Source organism: Halichoerus grypus, chromosome 9 (genome assembly GCF_964656455.1).
Source record: "Halichoerus grypus chromosome 9, mHalGry1.hap1.1, whole genome shotgun sequence".
Classification (NCBI taxonomy): Eukaryota; Metazoa; Chordata; class Mammalia; order Carnivora; family Phocidae; genus Halichoerus; species Halichoerus grypus.
The window spans coordinates 34,238,471-34,258,207 of NC_135720.1; the positions used below are offsets into that span (position 1 = coordinate 34,238,471).

At 36.0% G+C, this 19,737-nt stretch overlaps 1 protein-coding gene across 2 annotated transcripts in view; it reads right to left on the reverse strand.

The window, feature by feature from the left end:
• Positions 1-19,737, reverse strand: part of LAMA2 (laminin subunit alpha 2) — a 622,013-nt gene that overhangs the window by 389,705 nt on the left and 212,571 nt on the right. For both annotated transcript variants that reach the window (XM_078054754.1, XM_078054753.1), the window contains exon 4: positions 17,660-17,902. In XM_078054754.1, the coding sequence (XP_077910880.1) occupies positions 17,660-17,902 (243 nt within the window). The remainder of the gene's footprint in view (positions 1-17,659; positions 17,903-19,737) is intronic.

Here is a 19,737-nt window from a genome sequence, read left to right on the forward strand (position 1 = left end):
GCTGTTGGCATGGAAGACCTTACACATATGTTTATGTGATGGAAGCTGAGGAGTAGAGGAACGCAAAAAGAAGTAAGTCATGGTCCCTTCCCTCAAGGAACTCAATAGCTAGCTTTTAGCAATGCCTCGTAAACAGTAGCATCCTTCAGCTACACAATGATCTATGAAAAGGTAGTGGGAAAAATTCTATGTTAAATGACTGCATATAGGATATGGAAATACTTTTTAAAAGCAAATACAGACAACCTCATTTACCTAATCTTCATTCTTGTTATCTGATTTTAAAACACACCAGCAAATGGTATTTGTATTCCTATCTCTAGAAACATCCTTTTGTAGTCTTCCTTTAGGGAATTATATGAGCTATAATCATGTCACTGGGAAGCAACAAGAATGTCATTGAGTTTTACGTCTTTGCTTGTTCTTTAACCTTGCAGTCTTCCGACGGGATGACTTGTTTACTTCTCTTTCTGCAGCTGGGAATTCTGGACGGAGTCATAGTGATGTGATTTTTTAAAATAACCCCAAATCCTTGTTCCATAACAGAATATCAAAGTATTGTTTAGTTTGGCATAGATTTTACTGATTGCTCTTGACCTAATTATTTTATATCTTTTCAACCTTGATTTGCATTTACCTTATGTTTTACAGTCCCCTCTCTCATATATATATATATATATGTATATATATTTATTTCCTATTTGTCATTATTTGATCTGCTTCCGATTTTGGAGCCTTAAGTGCCTGGAGATACTGTTTCTTTTATTATTGTAAAAGAAAATTTAGTATCATCTGAGGCACTGATATCAGCTCCTCTCCACAGTCTACCTTTGTTTCTCTTTTATAAAAATTTCATTGGGCTGAAAAATTATCTGTGCTATTTTCAGAAATGAAAGTTAGACACCAACCGTGCAATTTTTCCAGAGTTAGGGAAAAAACGCCCTGAACCATCTCTCCTCTCAGTCCTAATATAGGGCCTTAACCAGGGCAGGGCTGAGGGTGACTGCTATCTGGCGCTCCCCTTCCTGGGGTGCCTGGAAGATACTAGTGAGCCTTGGCAAATTTCAGCTGCGTGGCTCTGTGGGTAAGAAGATGGGTTTACACACATTATGTTGCCCAGGACACCATTTGCCCTCATTTTGCTGCTGTCTTGATGATTTGGCTTCCAGAGAACATCATTTGCAATCCACTGTCCAACTTGAGATATTCTTTCTGTGGTCACAGAGAGGTGCTTTTATTTGTTGCTTGCCTATTTTTAACATCATCCATGTAAGTCATTTAGCCTTGTTAGCAAGCATCAGATTCTTAATGGCATGGACTAGTTGAGACTACGTCATAGCACCCAAACAACATAATGTAAGTGCTGACAAAATATGTTACTCTGCTTTTGGCTTTTCTCTCTACAGTTCTATCCCTTCTCTCTTTCCATCAGTTCTCTAATGCTCTCATCTAGTCATTGTCTCAAGGAAAATGTGTATGCTTTCTTTAGCATGGAACCCATATTCTCCCAGGTAGCCTGCTCCATCTGTGATGGTAACGTAGAGACAAATATTACCCCATGCTTGTCTTGAGGAATTATTACAAAGCTACCTCTCAATAGAAAGACTGACCAAAACACTGGGAAAAAATGAAAGACTACACATTGCAACTCTAGTAACAGGTTACTCACACTACAAAGTGAACCTCACATGGCATGAAACTTGTCGGAAAAGAATTACAAAACAGGATACATCTTACAAACTAAAGCAAAGACAAGAACCAACCAAAAAACCTAAATGCTTTCATTCCTTATGCTGATAAACATCCTTTTTTTAAATTTTATTTTAACAAGCACTTAGTCACAATTATTGTACAGGGAAGGAATTCTGTTCCCCTAAAAGCTGTTTCTGTGACATGTTTCTGCAAGGCAGGTGTTTGGGTCTTTTCCTAAGTGTAGTTTAAAATTGAATTTTCTCAGGGCACCTGGGTGGCTCAGTTGGTTAAGCACTGAACTCCTGATTTCAGCTCAGGTCATGATCTCAAGGTCATGAGATTGTGCTTCGCGCTGGGAGTGGAGCCTGCTTAAGATTCTCTCTCTCTTCCCCCTCCCTCGGCCCGCCCCCCAAAATAAATGAAATAAAATTGAATTTTCTCATTCTGAAACTATTTTATAGCTCAGTACAGACAGCCTCTCTACTCAATTTATTCAGATATGCAGTAACTAAAATAATCCTGGTGAGGCAAGCAATTGTTTTGAACACAATGCGTATCCCATCACTTGCTTCCACATTTCCTTTGGGACAACCTTGCAGTTCCCCAACCAGGTCCCTGCCATTTTCTTGCTCTCTCAGTCTCTTTCTGTCTCTGTCTCTTCCTTCCTCCCTCCCCTAACTCCACCCCCAGTACCCAAGGCTTTTCTGTGCTAGATATGCCTTTCCAACTTTGTCCAAGACTTCAAGATGTTTTCCCTGATTTATTAATCTATCTTACCACCCCAAAATATAATGTCCTTTGTCCCAGGCACCTAAGATAGAGTTTGCTACACAGGTCGTGCTCAGTGTTTGTTAACGAAAAAAATAGCTAAATGCTAAGCACTACTAATTGGCTATATAAACTCATAACATTTCTTTGTAATATCAAGTCATTTGGTGGTTGAACTGAAATGGTATTCCAGTCGTATTTTTGATGTCCTATCTTTTTAGTAATGCATTTGTTCAGGAGTGATTAATGTGTGAGTGGCTGTATCACAGCTAATTCAACACCAAAGTTTTTCTTGTTGTAAGGTAAATGGAATGAGCATAACAAATCATAAGAAAGAAGAACAAAATGTTTTTCATCCACTGATAAAAGGAACAAATGTAAAGATAAGAAATAGCAAAATTAAATCATTACTATGATTTTTCTCTTCAAAAAACAAAAAAAAAGGTTTTTTCCCTTTTACATAATTTTCAAAAATTTTCACCAATAGTCTTGCAATAAGGTAATTCATCCTGAAGAAAATAGTGAATAACTGCTATAAACTGGATGTCAGTTTTAAAAATATTTGAAATGTGGTCTCACTCATATGTGGAAAATAAGAAACAGTGCAGAGGATCATAGGGGAAGGGAGGGAAAACTGAATGGGAAAATGGGAAGAAATCAGAGAGGGAGACAAACCATGAGAGACTCTTGACTCTGGGAAACAAACTGAGGGATGTGGAAAGGGAGGTGGGTGGGGGGATGGGGTAACTGGGGGATGGGCCTTAAGGAGGGCACGTGATACGATGAGCACTGGGTGTTATACGCAACTAATGAATCATTGAACACTACACCAAAAACTAATGATGTCGGCTAATTGAATTTAAATTAAAAAATATTTGAAATGCCTCTAAGAAGGTGGCAGCTAGCACTTCTGATAAAACCACTATCTACCCATGTGATTATGCTGCACGTATAAGGTAGTGGAATGTGTCAATGTCAAAACACAGATGTGCGCATACACGCTTTACACTCTAGGAGCCAAAACAACTCAGTTCCCAAACTTCTCACTTCTAACTTATACCTTCAACTTCCGCATCGTTGTTTCCCATGGTTCCTAAGTAATGCCTGGTTATTCAGATGAAAATGCTATTTGCTATTCTCCCCTCCACCAAAAATTAAGAAACAAATGCAGTCTGACTCATTTTTAGTTTAGTATTCACCATATCACTAACAAAGTAAGGAAAAACCTTCACAAGATAACTAGTATAAATTATTATACTTACAAACTTTAATTTCGGTGAAGAGACTTGATTTCCCTTTAATGCTTTTGCTAAAATAATGTGTACAGGTGAGGTTATGCTGAGGACAACTTAAATTTCTGCAAATATTTCTATTCATGCTTTGGCATATATTAGTTTAAACCATATGAAACTGCATATTTATTGACTAAAAATAGTCAAATATTGGCAATTCCATATGGCTCAACCTAATAGCAGGCTTGGTTTTAGAAGGCACTTATCTGTTGAATAAGAAAATAAATAATTCTTACAGAATGAAGCTGAAGAGCAAATTTACACAAGGGGAATATAATTTTCTAACTTGTAATCTTGCCAAGGTTGCCATTCTCCTTTGCAAATGAGTATCATAGGACTTTTGCTACCCATGATTAGAATTTAAATGGTATGTCTTATGTGATTCCAGGTAGCAGAATTCAGCAAAGTTATTCATTTACATATTTCCAATGAAAATACGTATTTGGCTGCAGTCAGTCTGCCATGGTACAAAATAGTATACATCCTCAGGCTAGAATGCTTTGTAGTAGATTTTTCTCCTGTTTTTATTTCATAGCAGGGGACCTGGTAAAGCAGCTCCTGATATCTTTTTAAGTTTGCTTGTAAAGTGCAATCATAACCATTCTACTCCTGCGTTATTTGTCTCAAGGACTTTTGATGATGGCTCTAGTGTAGAAATAGTTTCCCTAGAGATCAGGAGCTTATTCTATTAGCTTCAAGATCCTTCATTGTATTTTCAAATATACTTCTGCAATAAAGATAATAGTACATTATCTTTCCCATGTGAGAATGATTTTCTGATATACCCTCAGGTTCTTCTCAGTAAAGATGGTGGATGGCACTTAATTATCCACAGTGTCACACAGCCCTTGTGACCAATGGCAAATACATATTTAGAAGATGGCTTATTGGACCCAAGGGTTCAGTTTAGGAAATGAAATGATTATGAGACTTGCCATCAGAAGATTTGAACTGGGCCTGGACCAGAGATGAATGTTGAACATTTACCACTATGTTACCACAAACAAGTTATTTAACCTCCATCTGCAAAATGAGAATAAAAAATACTTTGGCCTCAAGTGTCCTCAAGCCTTTGGTGAAGGTGAGACGGCAGAGTGTATGACATGTGTTTTGTAACCAATGAAGTACCATATACAAAATTATTACGGCCAACGTTGTCATAACAATAACAATGGTTAACTCACTAATCGGCTTCCTCTCCATGGAGTTTATGTTTTAAATGAAAGGCTCAGCCCCTACTTTGGTGATGTTAAAAATAAAAATGATAAGACATCATCAAATGGAGCATGACCTGCTATTCCATCATGGAATGTTTGCTCAGGACTTCACTCTTGATTTTAAAAGCCACAGATGAGTTTCAGTGGTCTCAAGTGCTTCTTATAAAGTCCAGCACATTTAATAGTTATTTTTCCCTCTTTCGGTACACAATAAATATTATTCCTACTTCATAATTTTGTAATCTCAACATGCTTTAGAATTGAGACCCAAATAACTGACAACAATTTATAATTCTCAGTTCAGAGAACTTTAACGTAGGTGTTTTCTATGACAAGTTGCAATTAATATAACAAGTGGAACTTGGTTTACCCAGCTTTTCTGAAATTCTTCTATAATGTGCTACCATAATTAAATACTCATGCACTTATGTCTCTATAATATTTACATGGAAGAAAAGAATTAGTGTAAGCTAAAAATTCTATATAATATTAAATCTTATTCCATCCCTTGCAAATTTCCTTACATGATAGTGATTTTAGCACTGACCCAAAATGGAGTGTATGAAAATACTGTTTTTCACACAAAAAATACCACTTGTCTAAAAAATGAAGTCTGAAATTTACTGCGATCAAAACTGACAAAAATGTCCAAAGACTAAGACATTAGTTAATTTAGGGGTATAGGTGGCTGTTTTTTCTAACATTGAGATAGATAATGTGAATTCAATCCAGATAGGATTTTACCTAATTGATAATAAAAGAAACAATTTTAAAGAATTAGCATGAGCCAAAATAAAAGAAGAACACAAATTTTAAAAGTTTGGTGAACCAAAGAAATAATTCACCTGGCTTTTACTTGATATTTTTGATACAATTACCTGTAACATGGGGAATTGCTGTATCTCTGCCAAATGTAATATTTGATATAATTGTCTATACTTTGGTGAAATGAATCTCTTTGAAGTTATTTAAAACCCTGTTTTCTATTACCCTGGATGAAATTGGTAACTATTTTCAAAAAATATAATTTTATTATTGGTGTTAATAGCCAATTTTAAAAGCTTCAGAAAAGGATTACTGTATTAGGGTATTTGAGAATTTTATTTTAGAAAGTAATTATGTTATTATGATGGGTCTCAAGTCTGTCTAACATAGCATTGTATATTTTCTTATGGAAGTGGAAAAATAAGTGAAAGTTTCTTATATTCAGAGGGCTTTTGATGGGGCCTTAAAGCATGTGATTGAAAACAAACACCTATATGATGCTTAAAGCATTCTGGACTTCTATGTACACTTATACAACAGAAGTTCTGTTGTTGTTTATGAGAGTAACCCACTGTTATGGACTGTATATTTGTGTCCCACCCAAATTCATATGTTAAAACCCTAATCCTACTGTGACGGCATTTGGAGATAGGGCCTTTGGAGGATAGTTAGGGGTGGTTAGAGGATAGACAGGACTAGGGGTTTTTAGACAGGGGTGGACCTCTCATAATGGGATTAGTGCCTCTATAAGAAGAGACACTAAAAAGCTTCTTTCTCTTCCTTCTCCAGCACGTGAGGAGATCAGAAGAGTCCTCAGCAGGACCCAACCATCCTGGCACTTTGATCTTGAACTTCTTACCCCCAGAACTGAGAAATGTTTGCTGTTTAAGCCACCTGGTCTATGGTGTTTTTGTTATAGCAGCCCGAACTGACTAAGACACCCACATAGAATCAGTGAATTATGTCCCTAAGATGCTCTGGTGAGAAATCTTATCTTACCCTATTTGTCACTGATCAATTTAATATGGGGTAGCCTCTGGGACACCCACAGTCTAGAACACTCAGTCTATAACCATGCCTGGAAGCAAGTTATACGGAATAGCTAATGCCATAATGGATACAAATTATAATTAAAACATTTTTTTCTAAAACCCTCTTAATACAGTTTCTATTAGGTCTCCTGAAATGTGATTCTTATTAAAATCAAACCAGATATGTGTTTTGAGGATTCATCTCTTAGTAAAACCTGTACTATCTTCCTTATGTGTTTAAAATAGTCATTCACTATTTAACCATTTCATACAGTACAATTTTAGAGTAATTTGTCTTAAGATCCTGGAGAATTTTCACAGTTGTGTGTCTAAATTTATAGTATTATCTTGAGAAGATCTATTGGTCAGTGGATCTTCTGCATTGCTATTAGTTTTTTGAGATTCAGCTTTGAAGGCAAACTCTAAGTTCTAGAGGAACTCTTTTCAGAACAGCTAAAAGGGGTACTGATGATCTAAACTGGGGGATAAGAGATACAAGGCCCCTCTTAGTGTGGTTACTCTTATTGTGGTCTGTATGATCGCATTTCCTGTTGGCCATGTGAATACGATGTACCGAAACAACTAAACACAGACACGCAGAATAGCATTTAAATAATAAAAGTATAAAATAAGCTCAAAATAAAATGATCAAAAATAATGTAAAATACTTTAAAGTATAAGTTACAAGAATGCATGAGTAGCTCAGTTGGTTAAGTGTCTGTCTTTGGCTCAGGTCATGATCCCAGGGTCCTGGGATTGAGTCCCACATTGGGCTCCTTGCTCAGCGGGGAGCCTGCTTCTCCCTCTGCCTGCCGCTCCCCCTGCTTGTGCTCTCTCTCTCTTTCTGAAATAAATAAATAAAATCTTTAAAAAAATAAAAAATTAAATATAAACAATAAAACTGATGAAATTATAAGAAAAAGTTACTTGAGATATAAAAACCAGATTTTAAAAAAAATTTGAAAGACAAAAAAAAATTCTGACAAGTATATAATACAATTGGAACCATCAAATTCTAAAAACAATAATTACAGGTGTGTGTTTGTGTGTGTGTATAAGAGATAATATAAAAGAAATTTTACTGGAATAAAGTTTAAAAAAGAAAAACACTATATGATAAATGTAAATATGCCAAGATAAAACTCTTCAAACTAGAAATTAAAAATCATTAAAAAGGTAAAAAAATAAGATAAATAAAAAGATTACAAAACTAAGAATGCAAATTTTAGAAAAAAAGGAGGGTACAGAATTTTTTCATAACATAAAACATTAAAAGATTAAATCCCTCTAAGTGGAAAAACCAGGCAGCAGCTCAATCCCAGATCTGTGCAAGCTCATGCAGAGAGAAGCAGGGTCTGCTAAGAGGTGAGGCCTCTTGGGCTTGCAGTGCCCAGCAGATTTGCCAAGAAAACCCCAGACACAGAAGAAAATTTTTGTTCTTGTGCCTTTCTGGCGCTCAGAGGATACACTTTCTGGATTCAAATCATAGCTCCAAAAATTACTAGCTTGGAACTCTAGGCAAATTATTTGACCTCTCTATACCACATTTCCCTCAACTATAAAATGAGACAAGTATTAGTACATATGAGTTTCTACTTGTAAACCCTTGGAGTAGTGCCTGCCATAAAACAAGTATGTGATAAACATCAGCTATCATCATTATAATCTTCCAGGCCCCGGACTAACCCATGTCAGCACTTGAGACCTTCATCTATTTCTTCTATCTCTTTAAACTCCAGCAAGCTCAAGGTTTATTGTTTGCTTATTCTTTCATTCTGTTTAGTCACCGTCACCCCCCCCCCATCCCCGTGCTGATCATACAAAACAGCACAGCAGGGCTCTGCCACTTCCATGCACCCTAGTCTCAATCCAGGCTAAGCCAGCTCAGTCACACTGCAACTAGGGATGAATTTAAGCCAATATTAACTGTTGAACTAAAGAACTTGGAAGCATATTATATAGACAAGGAGGCAGTACCATAAATGACCTACTTTGATCTTTATTATAGTCAGGTGAACTGGCTGGTACACACACTGGACAGTTTACTCATCTGTCTAAGTGCCATGTTTAATCAATGGCAAAGCTGTATCTGAAAGCCAAATCTAGTGAACACCCTAAAAGACAGCAAGCTGTACTTTCGTGCCTTCTACTACAACCCTGTACTATCTTACCTAGCTTAACAGAAGCATAAATTTCTTCTGTTTATTCATTTTAATAAATCTTGGTAGATTCCTTCCATAAAACCGAGATAACCAGCCCTGAAGTATTGGTGCTACCTCCTCAAGATTCCATTCTTGCTTGCTTTCTCTGGTCTTCATGATTTTTCAATAATACTGTATTAATTTGTCAAGGATTTACTGATACTTTCTAGCACAATATTGCTAAGGGGAAACTATAAACTGATCAACAGAAAGGAAGAACACAATCCTCTCAATTTTATCTTTATTACAAAGGTCTGTTTTTAAATGAATTACGAATTTTATGTGTGCATAATTCTAAAATATTTCAAGTACTCTGTGTATTCTAACTAGAGTTGAAATTTGCTGTTTTGGAGGATGCCAGGTAAAACTCATTGTAATGAGGTACTTTCTCATGTTCTTGTTCAAGGTACTGACTGGTACCATGTTGGTCAATACAAGAATTATTTTTAGAGAAAGGAAGTCTGAAACCCTAAATAAGCATTTCCCTAAATTTCTATTCATAACAAATTAGTGATACCTGGATGCTTTTCCATAAAGGAACAACTCCAAGGATAATTGTGAAAGGCTCATTCCTCATTTCCACACAAACTGACTCATGCAATCATGCTATACCCTCAACATTATTACATCAAAGAAAGATCTCAGAAACAGTTTTAAATACATGGTTGGGTTCATTTCTTCATTCTCCAGTATTTGCAGTTCTAAGAATCACCATAATGTCAGGTGATGAAAAGAGGAAGAAAAATATTCTGTCTGTGTATATAAAATTCTGTCACATAGGAAATCAAAATTATATCAAAGCTCTACATATAGTTTACAGGGGAAAAAAAGGTGTCTTCAAGAATTAATGATGGTTTCTCAGGGATTTTTATATAAGCCTGCCATGTTTCAAAAGCAGAATCAAAGTGAATCTAAGTTCCATTTGAGTTGCAATCCAGAAGAGTGGTAAGGAGAGGAAATCATATGTAAATAACTTCTCCTCTGTATGAGGAAATTGAAGCAAAATTACTATGGTAACCATGCATATTTAGTTAGCAGTCTACTGACAACCCAAAGAAATTAAAAAGGAATAATCCCAGCCAGAGAAAGGGGAGAATCTCATATAAAGGAAAAACATTGATGACGATTTTAATTCTAGGACTCCTAAAGTAGTGCCATCTATACATCCCCATCCTTGTCAATAGTAGTAATGTGATTCTCCTCTTTCAGCCACCTCTTCAACCATCCATAATCTAGTTATAGCTCAAATTTTATTTACTCAACTCAAACCTACCCAGAGATTCAGTCAGCCAAAGCCAATCATGTTTCCTGACAGAAAAACAGAAGTCTCTTTAGTTAGAAGTATTGCAGCCAGAATGACTGATACTCTTTCCTTAAATAGCTGATGATCAGTTCTTCTCCAGAGTTCAGGAAGGCTGGAAATAATCTGAACAATAAGTTAGGAGAAGGGACATCAAAATCACCAGGACTACTTGTTTAAAATATACCTACAGCTTCCAAAACCCTTCCCAAATCTACCAAATTATAAAGCCTGAACCCAGAAATAGCTCTTTCAAATGCCCCCAGTGATGATGTCCAAGTAAAGCTGAGCTTGGGAGGAACCAGTGCTGCAAGCATGGTCTTCAGTGGTGTCTCTAAGTGGCGGTTCTTATTAGCAGGTCTCAAAAGTGTCTTGGGGCAAATGTTTCCAGCAGAGGCAGCACTTGCGCTGATAGTAGCTCCGGATGGAATTGACTCCCTGTTGCACTCCTGGAGAGATATATCTATGTAGCTGTTCCCACCACAGCTTTTCTCTTTGGCCTCAAAGTAAAGGAGGGCTCCTGGAGTCTGTTGCTTCATACCCTACAACTCCTATTAGGAAGCTCAGGATCATTTTCTCAAAGCAAGGCGAGGCATGTTGTCTGCTAAGCCCTCTCTTGGCATTACTGATACACAATTTTTCTAAAATGAAAATCCTTGCAGGCTTTTGCTCAAAGCCTTCTATTTACAGTTTGGGTAACAACATACTGGGTCAAATTATTATACCTCCATTATCCTCTATTATCTCTCTTTTGCCAGGCCCTAAGACTTGATCATCTCATAGCTCAGAGTGAACTCTTCTCCCTCTGGGTGCAAGCACAGGATGCTAGACTGCTGGACAAATCTCTTTCTTGGAAGTAGTTGAATCTAGTTGTCTAGGGGACTGGATATGTGCCCTAAAGTATCCTTCTGGTGAATCCACACGATCAACATTTGTTGATCTCTTTCAGGAAATGTGAGGTAGAGGGCAGAGAAGGGGCCAATCCAGACAGTGGAGGGAAAAGAGTGGGGGTGGCTGGAGCAACAAATAAAGTAGAAAAAATAAGCAGAGATCATGCTGCTAAAATTCAAGAGACCAGAAGGAAAAGCCAAATGGTTTCTAATAATGACATGGACAAAGGGCTGTATTAAAGTGTAGATAACAGAAGAAGCTGAATTTGAGTGCTATAATATTGAAGGATATTATCAAAGGATTTTAATAGACCAGTGAGGAATTTACCTAAGGTACCCTTCAGGTCTAAAATGATGGACTTTTCATCTGAAGTATAATATTCTAGAATGTTCTAAACATTTTAACATGTCCCCAAAATTCTCCAGACAAGTAACAATGTAGTAAACCTTAGACTCCATAGATTTTAGTCACAGAAGGCTATTTTCTATAAATATTCTATACCTATAACACAAACATTATTGCTTAATTAGTGTGTTAAAATTGAGACATGTTTATTTTATAATGCCTTGTTTCATGGGTGGGCCTTAAAAATACTTTGTTCTTATTTCTCTTATTCTCTGACTTAAATTTATATTTAAAGTGTATTGTGAAGGACTGGAAGCAAATGATCATCAATGCTTAGTCAAAAATACATATTTCAAGTCATAGCGAATATTAGACACTGTTGTCCAAAATAAAAATCTACCTAGAAGCACAATAAGACTGGGCCGCCTGGGTGGCTCAGTCAGTTAAGCATCTGACTCTTGATTTTGGCTCAGGTCATGATTTCAGGGTCCTGAGACTAAGCCTCGTATCAGGCTCCTTGCTGGGCATGGGGCCTGCTTAAGATTCTCTCTCTCTCCCTCTGCCCCTCCCCACCTTTCTCTCCCCAAAAAAAAAAAAAAAGAAACCAAACCAAAACAAAAAACAACAAAAAAACAAAAACACAATAGGACTTATAAACCAATAAAAAGGAAATAGACAAAAGATGTGCACATACAAAGAAAGAAGAGTGATGCCGTGAAAAAGCTGTTTCACCTCTGTGATATTCTTCCCAAAAACCCAGAAGCCCAGTTAAATCATGAGAAAACATCAGAGAATGCAAAATGATTAATATGCCACAAAACACTTGACCAGTACTCTTAAAAGTGATGGAGAAAAATAAGGGAAGATTAGGAAATTTTCATAAATCAGAGGAGACTAAGAAGACACAATGACGAAAACACAATTAGATATCCCAAATTGGATCCCAGAAAACAAAAAAGACCTTAATGATAACATGAATGAAATCATGTATCAGTGTATCAAATTAATGTATCAATGTTAATTTCTTAGTTTTGCCAGATGCATGGTAGCTTTGTAAGGTATTAACATGAGTGGAGCTGGGTAAAGTCGACGTGCGGATTCTCTATACTCTTCTTACGTTTATGTAAATCTAAAATGATTCCAAAATAATTCTTAAAAAATGCATATGAGACTATGTTTCTTTTTATGGTAGATTCTATAATTAGTGTTAATACACTCAATGATAAGAGCTAGACCAAGTGGAGAAACATGTCAAAACATTTACTTAAAGTCATCAGAGAGTTATCAAGAGGGTAGAATATCACCTTCTCAATATCAAGGAGAAGAAAGATGTCTAAAGAGGTAATTGGCATATCGTGATAGCTTCTGTTTGGTGGGCCTTTCCCTGTCCAGAAGGCATGGCTGAGAGACTAAGCAGTGCTTTGACGGCCTTAGTGTATTAGGAAGACAGGACTTGTATGGGTGGGACTTTGGTAAATCCCACATACTTTGGTTTAGACTCCAAAAACAGGAAGCCTAAAGTAAACTGGAATTAAAGCAGCTGTTACTGGGTTACAGCACAGCTTTGAGTCATCTAAGTCCCAGAAATTTTACTCCCTAAAATTGTATTTTTAAAAAAAAATTTTTATTTAAGTTCAATTCAATTAACATATAATGTATTATTAGTTTCAGGGGTATTTTCATAGAATTTAGGGTTCTAATTGTAGGGTTGCAGCTTTCAGGGGTAGAATTTAGTGATTCATCAGTTGCATATAACACCTAGTGTTCATTACATCAAGTCCATCCTTAATGCCCCTCACCCAGTTACACCATCCTGCACCCACATCCCCTTCAGCAACCCTCAGTTTGTTTCCCATAGTTAAAAGTCTCTTATGCTTTGTCTCCCTCTCTGATTTCATCTTATTTTATTTTTCCTTCCCTTCCCCTATGTTCATCTGTTTTATTTCTTAAATTCCACATATGAGTAAAATCATCTGATATTTATTAAGATCATCCATATTGCCATTGCCTGGCCAAAGCATCAGAAAATCCTCACAATATCTTAGGCCTCAAATTATTTCCACATACATATTTTAAAATATAACTTCTGTTATGCAAAAATAATCAGAAACCTGAAGATATAAGACATCATAAAAAAGAATCAGCAGATCAGATAACATATAGCCACAGAGGCCAGATATTAGAATTATCAAACAAAAACTCTTAATAATTGTTACTTTATGCTAAATAAGATAAAGACAAAATACTAAAAATGTAAACATAACCTTGTTAAACATATATATAAATACATAACATTTCAATATAAAACTAGATGCTAAACTATTTGAAAATGAAACAAAGATAAATTCTATGGGATGCCTGTGTGGCTCAGTTGTTAAGCATCTGCCTTTGGCTCAGGGATCATGACCTGGGTCCTGAGATCAAGCCCCAAATTGGGTTCCTTGCTCAGCGGGAAGCCTGCTTCTTCTCCCTCTCCCGCTCCCCCTACTTGTGTTCCCTCTCTCACTGCCTCTTCTTCTATCAAATAAATAAATAATTAAACATCTAAAAAAAAAAAAAAGAGAAAGAAACGGATAAATTCTAAAACTGAAAAATGTAATAAATGAAATTAAGAATCCTATGAACAGTTTTAATAGCAGATTTTACATAGCTAAAGAGAGACTTAGTGAACTGGATGTAAGCCAGAAGAAAATATCTAAAATGAAGAACGAAGGCCAAAAGGATGAGTGTATACAAAAGAGAGTATAAGATATACAGTGAGAAGTTCCAATTTACTAACTGTATTTATAGAGGAGACAGAATGGTAAGGAACAGTATTTGGACAGCTAATGGTTGAATTATTTCCTGAACTGATGAAAGATGTAACTTTGCAAATATACTAACCAAATAAATCTAAATACAGATATTAAAAGGGTATCATCTATAGCAGTTCTGCTCAAAACTTTGTGAAATGATGGAAGTGTTCTATTCTGCATAATTCAATGTGGTAACTGCTAGTCACATCAGGCTGTTGAGCACCTGATATGTGGCTGTGTAACTGAGGACTGGAATTTTCATTCTATTTGAGTTAATGTAATCTAAATTTAATAACCCCATATGGCAAGTGACTATTGTATTGGGGAGTGCAGATCTGGAGCATCATAATAAAACTACTGAAAAACAAAAACAAAGATAAAAGTCTTTAAAGAAATCAAAGAAAACAGATAGAAAATAGAGAATTATTCAATAGCTAACTTTTCTATATTAACAATGGAAACCAGAAGACAAACAAATGTGCCAAAAGAAAAAAAGCTGCAACCCTACAATTCTATACCTAATAAAAATATCCATCAACATTGGAAGTAAATTCTGTTATATGCCTAGTTTAACCCATATTCCATTTTGGAAATAAATTTGCATACTGGCCTTGAAATTGTGAGAAACCAAGAGTTGTTTCTGGTTTACCTGTATTCTGAGAAGTGACCTTCTCAGTGTGGCTCCTTTGGCTTACCTGGGGGAGTTTGTCACTCTCTGTAAACATTTCTGTTGTAGGATTTATATAATTTTTTTTTTTTTTGCATTTACTGGTTTTATGTTTGTTTTTCTTACTTGAATATGACTTCACTTCTCTGGGAAGTTTTGAACATAAGCACTAATAATTATATTTCAGGTGGTATCCAAAAAGCATCATTTTATAATGAAAAGTTAGTAACAGTAAGATTTATTTCACAGTCACTGGTCTGAGAAATATTGGAGCCAAACATCCAAAAATTTTAGAATATTTCCACATGTTATATTGTAGATGATAGCCAAAATTGTATTACTTTAGGACATAAAGATGTCCTAGGATAATTTATATATTAAACTAATTCATGTATTAAAGAAATTCAATCACAGAAAGATCAAGTGACCAGCCCAAGATACCACAAAAACTAGAGGCAAGACCAGAACCCAGTCTTCTAAGCTCACATATGTTCTTCTATATTGTGACACCTCAGAATTAGGACTCTTTCTACTTGTCCTGGATCCAGCATCTCTGTCTCCTCTAAACTCTTGAGTTTATCAATTACCAACTCTAAAAAAAAGAAAAAAAATCAACTTCCAGTCTTCACTAGAGTATGAAAGAAACATCAATCTGGGAGGTCAGGGGAACTGGATACCTGGATTCTTATCTCAGTTTTGTTACCAGTGAGCTGGAAGTCTTGGAGAATATATCTCACCTACCTTCCCTGGATCCATTTATTCCAAGAAGTAACATGTTTCACAGAGTAAGCTATATATATTGAGACAGGTATTTTAGGAGAGGTCTGAATTTAATTCTTACTCTTAAATACTACCACTGTATTTCAAATATTCTGAATTACTTTCTTTTCCTAACATCCACTTTCCTACGAGAAAGGAATAGACTTAAATGTCATAAAGAAATTTGAGTAACTTGTTCCTAATAGCCACCATCGACAAGTGGTTTTTAGTGTGTCTAGGAGTGAAAACAATAGAACCAGCTAAGCAAACAAATGACATATCTCTTCCATGTTGGCAGGCTGACATGGTCTAAAGGATGGAGAACTACCATCAATGTAGGGAGAGCAGACTTTGGGGATATGCATGTAAACCTGTAGGTTACACATCTATGTAGGTACATTTTATACTGTTCAACCAGTTTTTGAATTGGACCATTTTTTCAAGGTAAAAAAATAGCTTTATAAATATTAGATAATTATTAGTTCTGGTAAGCACTAGATCCAGGGGAAAAATAATTAAAATTCAACTCAAATATATTATCTCTGCATTTTCCTCCTTACTCCCATATCCTCAGGCCAATCTGGCCAGGATTTCGATGCCTCTGGGCACAAAGCAGGTTGAACAGCTGTTTGACTCACTGCATTTGACTCCTTGTCATTTGGCAGATTGAAATCTCTGCTGAGAGCACCATTTGGAATTTTTCTTTCCCAAAACTGATATTTTTTGAACAGGGGATTTGAAATACTGTGAGGCACTAGTACACGTTCATAGAATAATAGTGCCAAAGAGAGTGTGATCGATTGATGTCAAAAGTCTAACTTTCCCGAAAAGTGTTTAAAAAGATAATCCTCGACTGGCTGAGGTGGGCCTGATAGAATATGAATATGGGTTTACTGAAAGTGTGAATATAAAAAATGATACTAGCTTCAGGTGTGTGGATGCGGGAGGAGAGACTATCAGATTTGAGTATAAATTGAGATGTATACAAGCAGGTAGGACAAAAGTAGCCAGGCCAAACCCACTGAAGGGAGACAGATTAGGGAAAGACTAGAGAATCCGAGAGAATCACTAAGTCACGGTTTGGGATTTGAGAGGAGGACTGACTCCTACTACTACTAACAATAATGGTTATTATTATTATTATTTATTTAATATAAAAATAGTTAATGCTTACAGAACATTTAGTATAGGTCTGTCAGCACTGTTGTCCTGCTTCAAATATAATTATTTAATTTTCTTAATGATCATATGAAATAAGATCTATTATTATTTTTCCCAATTTATGGAGATGAAACTGAAGCACAGAGAATTTCAGTCACTGGCTCAAGATCACACAGATGGTAACAGGTGAAGCCATGGTTTGAATAAATGTAAAATCTTAACTGAAGGGTAAGAGATGCTACAGAGAAGCTGAATACTTTTGAATTAAGCATATAAGAAGCCTGACCACAAACAAACCAAAAATCCATGCTAGCCCTACGTGGCGAGAACTGAAAAACATGCAAAACCCAACAGAATTCCCTTTTATTTAGGACCTTCATATCAACTATATTTCTCCCTAAATTTCATCTCTTTTGTCCCCATCTTGAGACCAGAATACACACAGATCTAAGGCTTCTGTGAAGGTCTCAATCTTTCTCCAATTATTAGCAATCTCATTGTCAAAAAAGTCTCTTTATATGTGAAATTAATCATTGACTTTCTGACTTAAACCCGTTTCTGCTTTTCTGATCTTTATTGGGTTTGGGAGACACATACTGGATGAAGGTAGTTAAAATTCTAATCACCTTTGGTTTTTCCTTTTTATTTAATAACTCATTTAAATGTACTTCTGCTAAATCCTATTTTAAAATCTCCCTGACATTAATTACTGATATATTCCCATCTTTCTGACAGGCCTACTTAAATGTACTTATAGTGAGTTTTCCCCTCTTACCTCTCCATTTTCCAAGGGGTGTATCTTGGAATAAAAGGAAGTGCAGATGACCTCATCGTCTTTGGCATAGGATGGTGGTCCAGTGCGGGGGTAAATACTGTAGAGACTTAGACACTCGGTGTCTGTCACGGCATGATACTGCCAGGGCTTGTAGTCAACATTATCAAGCGAGCGTTCCAAAATCCAGTTTCCAGGCCGAGGGGAGTTTGCTGCTTTCACAATCACATATGCAATCTGGAACACCTGGGGAACAGTGATGACAACAACAGGCAACTTTGAATTTCAAAGTATTCGCACCATTTTTTAGCAAATATAAAGCTTAATGTTACAGATTTTATTTCAGATTTTATTCCATAACCCTATTATGTTCTCTGAAATGATTTTACTGTTACATGTTCATGTTTAATACCTTTTGCTAAAATGAGATGTTTCATCTTGACAGCCATGGCTTTCAAGGCAATGGGTTAAGATTAGATTTTAGGTCTCTAACAAATCATTGACATCATTTCATCTGATTTTTAAAATCCCATTATAATCACGATCACCTAAAGCATTCATTACACAACAAATTACTCACCTTACTGTGTTAGAAAGTATAAAGTATGAGTTAGAAATTCCATGTGTGGATAAGTGCTTGAAAGTTTAGAAAATATACTCACTTATATCACCTAATCCTCAGAAAAGTACCATGTAGGAGGAATTAGGTGCTGTTATGAAGAGCAAAAACAACATAGAGCTTTAGAGGCTCACTCCCGTGTTCAAATTGTGGTGTCAGCATTTATGTGACCTTGGACAGATGATTTTACTTTTCCAACATTAGCTTCCTTTTCTACAAATTAGGGGAGGTAATAGGTACAGTACTGAGTGACAACTTGAGTCAAATGATATACTGTCTGCAAAGTACCTGGCAAAGGACTTGTAAATACTCAATAAATGTCAATTATTCTACAACCCCCAAATGGAAAATAATGGAGAAGAAATTCTAGGACCTGCAGACAACTGATTGAAACTGGAACATATTAAGTGAAGGGTGATTATACTTTTTGTACAAGAAGTAAACATGTATTGGAGCACTGGGTGTTATACGCAAACAATGAATCATGGAACACTACATCAAAAACTAATGATGTAATATATGGTGATTAACATAACATAATAAAAAAAGTTAAAGTAAACATGTATTTTTTAAAAAAGGAAAATAAAGAGAAAGACGTGAAGTTATTGTATGTCAGCAGAGTGACAAGTAAGCAGAATGTAGCAAAATCCTTTATTTTGAAATCTACATAAAATATGAAGGCATAAAAAGTAAACATTCTAGATGTTTTGTGATAGTACATAACCAATGTAGTCCAAAAGAATAATGCACAAACATTATTGAGTGAGATTTATATGCAATGCCCTGGGTAGAAAGATAGATATAAAAATTACACTCCTACCATCCATGGGTTGATAATATATTGCAATAAAGAGACACATAAAAAGTACACTAATAATAAAACAACATGATATGTTTTTGTTTATTAAATGCTATGAAATATTGGGAACCTGAAAAAAACACTAAGCTCTGAGTAATTAGAATCACTGGAATGGTACAAGTGGGAGGAGGGACCCACTAAAATGTGACTAAAGGACCCACTGGACAACAGAGGGAATTGTGAAAGGAATGTTCTAGAAATAAACTTCATCAGCTTCATAGTTTTGACCTGAGACCTTCATGAACGCATGTACAGTGTCCATGGTTAACTCCAAGGGACCAAACTTAAAAATATGAAAACTTGGTACAGAAGGGGCAAAACAAATAGTTCTGAGGCTGGGCTTTTGTGGTCTTTACAAGAACATGGACACAGGTGTGCTGTGAGGGGAAACATGAGCCATCAAATGATTGAAACTAGGGCTGGTATTGGCCTTTTAGGCACAGTTGTGGAAAAACTATTTATTAAAATTCTGAAATAAATTTCTGTACTTGTTGGTAAATCACTGCTGCCCAAGCTTCCCAAATGCCTCCTCTCCCCTGAGTCCATCTTGTTAACCTCAGCATAACAAAGAACAGCCAAGACATCTGCTCTGATTGGTCTGAG